Source organism: Sceloporus occidentalis, unplaced genomic scaffold (genome assembly GCF_023333645.1).
Source record: "Sceloporus occidentalis isolate IW3139 unplaced genomic scaffold, rSceOcc1.0.p SCAF_49, whole genome shotgun sequence".
In the NCBI taxonomy this organism is placed as follows: Eukaryota; Metazoa; Chordata; class Lepidosauria; order Squamata; family Phrynosomatidae; genus Sceloporus; species Sceloporus occidentalis.
In genome coordinates, this window is record NW_028317029.1 from 2,084,682 (window position 1) to 2,094,300 (window position 9,619).

Genomic DNA, 9,619 nt, shown 5'->3' on the forward strand with positions numbered 1-9,619 from the left:
ACGGCCACCGAGGATGAAAGAATCTGTGCACCCAGCAGCCGTGTGCGATCGCCGTCTAGTGATGGGAGCAGTGTGAGGGGTGAAAGCTCCGCCCCCTCGCACTGACCTTTCACCCCTCACGCTGCTCCCATCACTATGCGGCCATCAGATTTCTGGGAATGTAATCTGAACGGCCGGTGCGTGCTGATGCCGCCGGCCGCCTCTGCTTTAATACTTTTTTTTTACTTTATATGGCAAGCCGATCCAGCTTACCATATAAATAAAAAAAAAAGTGTTAAAGTAGCTCCGGCCGGCGGCATCAGCACGCACCGGCCGTTTAGATTACATTCCCAGCAGTCTGATGGCCGCATAGTGATGGGAGCAGCGTGAGGTGGAAGCTCCGCCCCCTCGCACTCAGACTGCTGCAGCACCGGATGTCAGGTCAGTGGCATCCTGTCAGCATAGAGGAGAACAGTGTGCAGCTACCAGGAAGTCAAGAGAAGTAGAAGGTGAGTAAAATAATGTATTTTTTGTACTGTATAATGTTTTTTGTATTTGTTAAAAACAAAAAAAATCGGCATGTGTGTGTATGTAAGTGTGTCCCCCTATATGCCACTCTGCCTCCAGAAATGCCTTATACCCCCCTATATGCCACTCTGTCCCATGATATGCCTTTTAACCCCCTATATGGCAGAGTGGCATATAGGGGGTTAGAAGGCATATCATGGGACAGAGTGGCATATAGGGGGTATAAGGCATTTCTGGAGGCAGAGTGGCATATAGGGGGTTAGAAGGCATATCAGGGGGGCAGAGTGGCAAGCCTGGGGGCAGAGGTGTATGTTTTTTTGTCGAAGTGACACACCACGCGAGTTATGCTCGATTTTTTGCCGATTTTTGACACACCACGCCAAAAAGGTTGCCTATCACTGATCTAGAGGAAGCCCAACAAGCTAAATGTCAGGACTTGGGTAGGCAGGTCAGAGTCCAGTTGCAAGGGATACCTGTTGCTCTGTCTGTACCCCATGATGGATGATACTGGACAGGAAGGTACAGAGAGGCTAAGAGAAAAAACACACACAGCTGAATGTTCCAGGAAACAGTCTATATTGGAGAGCGCCGGCTAATCGGTAATACAAACAGGACTGGTTTATACAGCAGAACAAGACATGAACAGGATACAGGCTGAAAGTAATTCACGGGTTGGAAAGTCTCTTGACGGGGTGATGTGGCTGGGAACAAAGCTGAAGTCCTATGAGGAACTTTGTGGCTGGATGGGACCTTAGACTCTTATAGGGGACAGGCTCCTCAGACAGGGGACAGGCACCTCGGACTCGGACAGGGGACAGGCAACTCAGACTCGGACAGGGGACAGACTCGAATATGTGGCTGGACTGGCAGGGGGACTGGAGACCCACATGCAGGGTACATGGCAGGAAGTCCTCAGGCAGGGCACACCGCAGGAAGCCCTCAGGCAATAAGATGTGGTCAAAAACAAGTCGGGTCAGTAACAGAAGGACACAGTCAACAAGCCAAATTAGGTATCCAGGAGAATGGTCACAAACAAGCGGGGTCAGAACCAAAAAATGAGTAGGAAGCTGCTAGGATAAGTACAGGATACAGAGCCACAGCAGTAGGCTGCTTACACTGCAATGCAAATGCCAAGACTGGAGGGCAGAACAGGTATAGAAGGGCAGGCTAACACCCAGGTAACGTGGCTCAGCTGATCAGAACATTAGTAGCAGAGGGGCTGTTGAGAGGGAAGGGAGGCCACTAGTGGCCGCAGGTAGGCATGACAGTAGGTAATTATCACATGGTCCAGGCTGGCTGGGTGGAATCCAGACAATATTATTATTATTATTTATTGTTTTATATAGTCCCATTATATTCTGTATCGCTGTACAGTGGGAAGACAGGACTTAACAAGTAGTATATAACATAACAAATCGACGTTTTCAGACATATTTGCCCTGCTCAAACACTAGGTATGTAAGCTGAACAAAGTAATATCATACCAAAGCCGAAAGTTTAGTTATGCAGGTATGGAAAGAATGGAGAAGTCGTGACAGGAGTTCATGTTGCTAAATACAAAATCCAGCTTCCAATTATACTGTTAAATGGCATATTGATGGGAAACTCTATAACCTTAGTGCATCTATGCCAATAAATTCAACATTTCTGGTTGGATTTTACATGGTTCTTGTGGATTCGTTATTCTAAGTGACACATAATAGCTTTATTCACTGTGGCTCTCTTCTAACCATCCTTGACCTGGACACAAGGGAAGATACCTGAGGCTGATATCAGAAGGGCATTTCTGTGTGTGTTTATGTGCATTTATGTGTGTTTTCTGTGTGAAAATATGTGCATCCTTATTTATGAAAAGACTTCATGCTTAAGGGGTTAAATCAGGAGAACCTGAGAATAGTTATAGCCAACTATAGACCTTTGTAAATTATCAAATCATCAAGTTACCTAAAAATTCTATGGGGATTCATTACACTTAATAAATTATGTTCCAGTTAGAAAAAACATCCTTAAGACAGGTTGAGTGTGGCATTGCAAATGAGTAGATCAAGATGCATTAAAAAATGACATACACATGTATATGAATAATTGCATTCTTTATTATATATTACACAAAACAATTATTATAAGTTAAATACATAGTAGCCAAGGTGCGCGTATAAAAAAATAATTAACATATAAAATGCATGGCTGTAGTCACTATTCTTTGCTTTCACAGTTTAGCCAACTAGTGTTCTTCAAAATGCGTGTCACTCTTCGTTTGGATGTGCGGAATTCATACTGACGATTTCCATGAAACAAATATAAAAATCCTAAAAAAAAATCAAAATGGTGATTAGTCCAAAATTTAATACGTGTTTTCTTTCTTATGTGTTCTTTATATATCTACTTTTGGTAGAGTATTCTAAGTGTATCCTGGACTAGGCCATGGGAGGATGGCAGCCCCTCTACCGCCAAACCGAGGGCTCTATTGGGCAATTAGGTTATTTAGTGCGCCGCTACTCAATGGGTCGGTTGCCAAGGAGATCTCTGATTTTGCCAAATGGCCAATTTATGCTATGGAGGACCGTGCCTTACTGGCACGACATCCATAGCTCGCTGAGCATCAGGATATGACATCACATCACAGTGCTCAGCGGTATGGAAGGCGGCTGCAGAAGGTGGCAGGGGGAGCTGGCCTGGGATAGACTTTTTTGGGCAAGTTGAAGTTACATACATTGCTGATCATACCTGCCAGTTACAATGTTCTTTGCAATGTATCTCATACACAGACTTCTAGTTTTTATATAGGAGCCCCTGAACTACTACCACCCAATTAACATGAAGTTATATCCAATGCACTATGATAGTTTTCAGCATTTTAATTTGTGAAGTGTAGGCTTGAGAGAGGCATAAGAAATAATGGTTTTTTTTTACTCACCGTTTGTCTTAAAAGCAGAATGAACTTTGTTTCCAATACCAGGGAAGCCTTCATTTATTTTTTTAGGAAAATCTTTGTCCATTCTCTGTGTTTCTTCATCATAGCTAAATTAAATATAAATAAATATATAAATATATTTTTTTTAACACTTGCTTGCATTTTTCAAGAAAGGACAAAGGTCGGTTCATCCTTCTGTTCTATTTATGATCACAAGATGTTTAACCCCTTAAGGACAGCCCAGTTGACAATGCATTGTGAGCCTGTACATGTACGGGCTTTGTCATGAAGGGATTAAGGTATAATAATTTAAGTTCAATTACAGGCCCCTATTTCGGTTTTCATTAAACACACACCGTGGGAAAACTCTGTCTCTATTATTTTGAGAAAGCTTGGTGATAATAGTAATAGTGGATAATTTTAATGTTAAAAACTGCAAAATTAACATTCTTACCTCCAGTATTTATCATCTACAAAGAAATAGGTCTTTCCCGTTTCATCGTTGTAAACAGCTGCGTCAACTTTCTTTACGATTCGTGGAAATCCTAGCTCGTAGATGCTTTTAGGAGAGTCTTTTGATACTTCGTATCCGCTCAGAACCCAGTATTTTGTCCCTATTTAAAGATAGGAAAATGTACCATTGCATTAGGAATGTGTAAAGCTGGGGGCATTAAAACGCACACACATGTTCATGTTTATTATTATTTGATTTAAAGACCATGTTGCCTACCTTTAAAGAGGAGAACTTGATCCCTTTCCGGATATTCATACGCAGCTTGAATACCATTTGGAAGGCCAGGCCAGAAGGACTTTATTGGATTATATTCGACTTCGGAAAATTGAGGAATTTTACGCCAGAAATGTCTATTAAAATGATAATAAATAACACATAAAAAAATAGACCTAAAAGATTTAAAAAACACAACCCTTGTCTAGTTAACATTTGTGATTGTTGTTTTATAATTTATCATGTATGTACTTTTATATTTGTTTATAAACTACCTTATTAGTATGAATGCAACGTTCTGTTTGGTCATAAGTGGTCCCACTGGGGATCTCGCATAAGAAGTTATAAGAAGAGTAGATATCACCACACATGTGGTGTGGATTCTTACAGATGCCTCACGTATATTTTTGCTCAGAGGCCATAAAAACTAAAGCTAACTTTGATTGGTGAAATTAATTAGTATTTGTGGAAATTACAAAGTTCCATCAAAGCTGTTGCATTTTTTGTAGCAGCTATCATAAAATATGTAAAGAATAAAAGGGCATTCTACTTTTTAAAAACATAAATTGTTGATGTCAGAGTTGTAATTGTTTTCTCAAGTTCACCGGGAAAAAAAAAATTGCATACTGGTCTTTGAAGAATATCATGTCTCCACGCAGAATTGTCACAGCATCAAAGGTAACGTTTGGACATGCAGACGATGGTTTAGTAGTTGTTGTTGTTGTTGTTGTGGTTGGTCTTCCTGGTTGTGTTGGCTGCACAATTGGCCCTGTCATACAGTAACAATGTACCGTTAGATTGTAAATTCAGCGCGCCCTGTCTCTTTCCCTTACTGTATGTCTTAATAAGTAGCGATTTATCACTTGTTTACTGTCTCTGACTTTTGGAGATCACAGAGTTATATGGTGCATTTAAAACAATAGATACCGATAGGTCAACATTATTTTACATATATACAACCAGATCCTTATCCCATCCTTATAGTCTACATACTTATATGTATGTATCCTTATAGAATACATACTTTGCTATTTTATTATTTTACACCCTGATCATAAACACCAACATTAACTATATAGAATCCTATATTAATTAATCAAACTAATAACATACTTACTTCCATACAGTGATTGGATCCCATTGACATCATCCTCAGGAAGCTGATATTCACTAGGGTCAGTGTAATGATATGTTGGGTACATTAGAGCATCTGGGTTATTCGAATGGGAGAGTCCAAGTGAATGACCAAATTCATGAGCAGCCACCAGGAACAAGTTGTAACCTTTAAATTAAAAACACACATTCAGAGGTTTTTCTTTTTAATATATGCTGTACATCGTGGCAGCTTTTGAAGAACCCACAGAATACAAGACAAGGTATTTTAATGATTGTTTGGTGGACCTTCGTAATGTCATATCTTCAAATTATAGAATTATTAGAAAAAGTGTTTCGCACACTGGTGTTCATATAGTCATGTTTTGTCACTCTTTACATTTTTCAAACATGCATAACACAGCAAAGCCTTTGGAACTAGGAGAGTCAATGTGAATGTAGTCGCACAAGACCTACCATTGCTTCCAGGTGTCCATGTTTCATCTTCATCAAAGTGCGCATCTCCACCAATGGCATTTCCAGGCGCAAAGGCATGTGCTAATGTACCATGTGGCCCGTCAAATGGATAGAAATCATTATGTACTGTGATAATAAGAAAAAAATAGAATTTAAACATTGCACTAAGATATGGCTGATAAGATGTGCGCACAGTAGTTTCGAAAGTTGTACGGTACCTTGTGCAGCAAATGAGATCTCAATGTCTGAAGCTCCATCATAGATTCTGGTGAACGTCAGTGGCGTCACATCACTCCAAACTTTAAAAGCTCTCCTGATGGCACTGTCCACATCATTTTTGCTCATGTCTGGAGTATAATTTAAAATTCTTGGGGGAAAAAAGAGATGTGATTTAGTTTCAAATTTGATCCGAACACATGCATACTTGTATAAAAACTGTATATATATATTTATGTAGATATATCTTCTAATACCTGTATGTCAGGTCTTTTTTCCGCCACACAGGGCGGCCAGGAAAGGTGCTGAATTCACCAACGTCGGTAACACCGCATCTTGGTTGTTGCATCGTTTCCATGGTGTCTGCATCAAGCTTTCCAGTCACTTCCAAGCCAAAAAATTCTTGCATTTGGCGAATTTTCTCAGTGAACGGACTACTGCTTTTCTTTCTTGACTGACGTGTTCCTTCAAGTTTGTAGTATTTTTTCAAGTATTCCTACAAAAGTGTAAAAAAGAACAGACCCAGTCTTCGTTAATATAGTTTGGGGAAATCCGAGAGGTCACCATGATGGCATAACACAACACATGATGGGCCGAGTGCTTCTTATCTGCCGGCGAATTCTACCTTTCTACTTTTCTATGAACAAGTCTTAGAGTAAAACTTTGGGACTATAGCTGAACTCCCTCCACCAGATAAATGTAACACAGAGGTTATGGTAAAATTACATATTTTGATCCACAGGCAAACAGCAGGACCCTTTTCTCCTTAATTACCAGTACCTTGTGCTCATTTTGTATTATCCACCATTGTAATAACAATATGCAATCTGGAAGGGGCAATATAAATATAAAAGTATAAAAAATATAATACACATAATAAAAAAAGTAAAACTAAAACCCCCTGCCAGGTAAATATGAAACAAAAGTTTATTTTCTAATTTGTAAATCAGTTGCAGTGAGATTAAACATTTCAATTTACCAAATCCACTACTCTTTTATGATAACATGCTACTGTATATGCTATCTATGATTTAATATTTAAATACACCTCAATCCCACTGCTACTGCACTGATACTTAAAGAACCAATACCTAAGTCTATTCAAATGCATATAAACATGTTAATTGTATGTAAACTATATACAAATTTATAATTTTATCCATGGGTTCCAATTAAATATAACAATATAGAATAATATAACTGTATCATCATTCTCTCTCTATATATACTGCTTTAATTGGATCGCTCATATATCCCATTAACGGAAATGCTTACCTCTGCAAATTTGGCATCATCTTCTTCTCTGTCGGACTCGGACACTGCAGGGAAGGCAGAGCAATAGGTGACTGAGAGCAGTAAAAGAAGTAGTAAATGCTTCATGTCTCAGCTACTTCTTTCTTTGTATCGTTAAGTGTCTTAAGGCTTCCTCGCTGTCTCTGACTTTCTAAGTGCTCAACATGCCTATTTATACAGTACCTGGATACCCCAAACAGTCTACTGAAAATGAGTCAGACTTTACAACTTCCTCTCATTGCTGATTCAAACACAGGCAGAAAAATCACTTTAATGCCAACAAGTTGTGACACAACACATTGAAAAAAAACCTCGTGATTGCGCAACTCCTTAGATCAGAAAGATATCGTGACATAAAAGCAAAAATCTGAAAGATGCATATAGATAGAGTTGTAGATAAGATATCTTTTTCGATTCAAAATAATTACTAATTATAAAAAAACTATCTAAATTAAAAAAAATGGTTGGAATAATAGAAAATAAAATGTAAAATGATATTTAAAAAACATTTCATCCCTATGTTAGAAAGTAGATTTGTAAAGTAGCATTAATTAGTATTGCCCCATTTACCCTAGTTGTCTATGAAAAATAATTTTTAATAGAATTAATAATTTAATAGTTATTTATTAATATATTTATTAACGCAACATAAAATATTTCAGGCTAATTTTTATTTCAATGTTCATTTCAGTTTACATATTTATTATTATAGTGCTTTTAAGAAAACATTTATAATAAATTATGCACGACAACTAATGTTTCAAATAGCAGTAGTTTCAAATATGCAATATAATCAAATCTACCCTTGCTGTTGTTTTCATACTTAAAAAATATACTGTACAACCATTACATTGATTAAAACAGGACAATATAGAGTTTTCATTTGTTAAAGACCGTGAAGATGACAAAATTACATTTATATTAGTTTCATTTGAAAATTTCATGTTTCTCCATATAATTTTCCTGTCTCTAGTTCCAAACATATAATATTGGCATTTATACTTAAGTTAGTTGCATTCTTTATACACAAATACACAATATGGCTTAATTCATTCATTTTATTGTTTGACCACGGAATCTATCGAACCATAAAGGGATAATTTACTGTTCCTGACAACCCTACTATAGAATAATGCATATTTAATTACTCTGGGAGTACTTTAATATGAATTTTTTCCAAAAACAAAACAAAAAAATCACAGCACCTGACCTCATGAGACTCCAAAGGGGGCGAGAGGGGGCACTTGAACCCCATGGAAATTCAAAGAAACCCACCAGAGCAGCAGTAAGGGAGGGAGAAACAGTAGGCTGTAGGTTAACTAGGCATAGAGAACATGAAAAACATCTGGTAGTGAGGTGAGTGCAGAAAAAAAGCTTTTATTTAATTCTGTACACCCTCTGCTGTCGGAGTGGTTTGGGCTGCTCTCTTCCACTCACTTTAGCTGGTCTCCTCCCTTCACTCTGGCAGCTGCTCCTTCACAGACACAGAGTCCCCGCCTGGGCAGAGGCGCAGTTTGCATGCTGCAGACACAAGGTAGTTTATTTCAAACATGTATTGCCGGAAAGGGATTGGCGGTGACTCATTGGCTGGAAAGGGATCCCATTGAAATCAATGTGAGTACTTTCCAAGCATGTACGCAGGGATCTGAGGAGACCCTCAACGACAGGGTTCACCGAGCCAACCCCGGACCTGACTGGTGAGTATATCACATACAGGTTGATGTGTTTGGCTGCATTCTTCATCGGCACTGAATTTAGCTGAGGGTTGGGGAAAAGACATGGATTTTGCAGAATCTCCCCAAATACTTGCAAAATTACAACACAAACATTTGAAGGGACCACGCTGCTCTCATATGCATTAAAGTAAATGTATCTACTTTAACAGTGGACCCAATGCTATTTCCCTTTTGTGTTGTCAGATAATGTTTGTATACCCCTTTAAATTAAAGTAAACTTGGGATGAATTTTTTGCTGACTCAATATATGTAGACACTTACAGGAAATTTCTCATGAACGTTTGTTTTTAAAACAATAGTCCATATATGGGCTTATGTGATGAAACCGATACTTGTTGATAGGATCTAAAGTTTTGACAATACAAAAAAAAACAGTTTTTATCTGAGAACTTGCATTAGTGTTTCTAAACATGAATTCCTTTAACTCTATTAGTTAAACAATTTGAAGAAACTGAATAATTCAAACCAACAGCTAAAGGAATGCTATTTACCTTTTTATCTCATCTGTATATATTTTAATCAATATTCTATTTATTGCCTTTGATATGTTTCTTGTCCATATACCGGAAATAGTAATGTTCAAAATTTATATTTGGCATAAATATGTGACCAATAGGATATCCCGATGATATGACATCCAGTGAGAAATCCACTTCC

The 9,619-nt window shown here is 38.1% G+C and overlaps 1 protein-coding gene across 1 annotated transcript; it reads right to left on the minus strand.

The window, feature by feature from the left end:
* Positions 1-2,703: 2,703 nt before the first annotated feature.
* On the minus strand, positions 2,704-7,313 carry LOC149288821 (matrix metalloproteinase-18-like). Its single transcript, XM_089491169.1, has 10 exons — positions 7,209-7,313; positions 6,191-6,429; positions 5,936-6,084; positions 5,718-5,843; positions 5,266-5,430; positions 4,776-4,890; positions 4,152-4,285; positions 3,876-4,035; positions 3,425-3,528; positions 2,704-2,816 (listed from the first exon to the last, which is right to left on the minus strand). The coding sequence occupies exons 1-10, from the start codon at positions 7,311-7,313 to the stop codon at positions 2,704-2,706; spliced, it is 1,410 nt and encodes a 469-aa protein (XP_089347295.1).
* Positions 7,314-9,619: the final 2,306 nt, after the last annotated feature.

Bases quoted from the DNA above. Each gene is read 5' to 3' on its own strand.
- LOC149288821 (XM_089491169.1), bottom strand. From the start codon at position 7,313: ATGAAGCATTTACTACTTCTTTTACTGCTCTCAGTCACCTATTGCTCT. The intron at 6,430-7,208 runs GTAAGCATTTCC...ACACTTTTGTAG, and splicing joins ATGATGCCAAATTTGCAGAG to GAATACTTGAAAAAATACTA. The intron at 4,891-5,265 runs GTAAGTATGTTA...CAACACAACCAG, and splicing joins GATCCAATCACTGTATGGAA to GAAGACCAACCACAACAACA.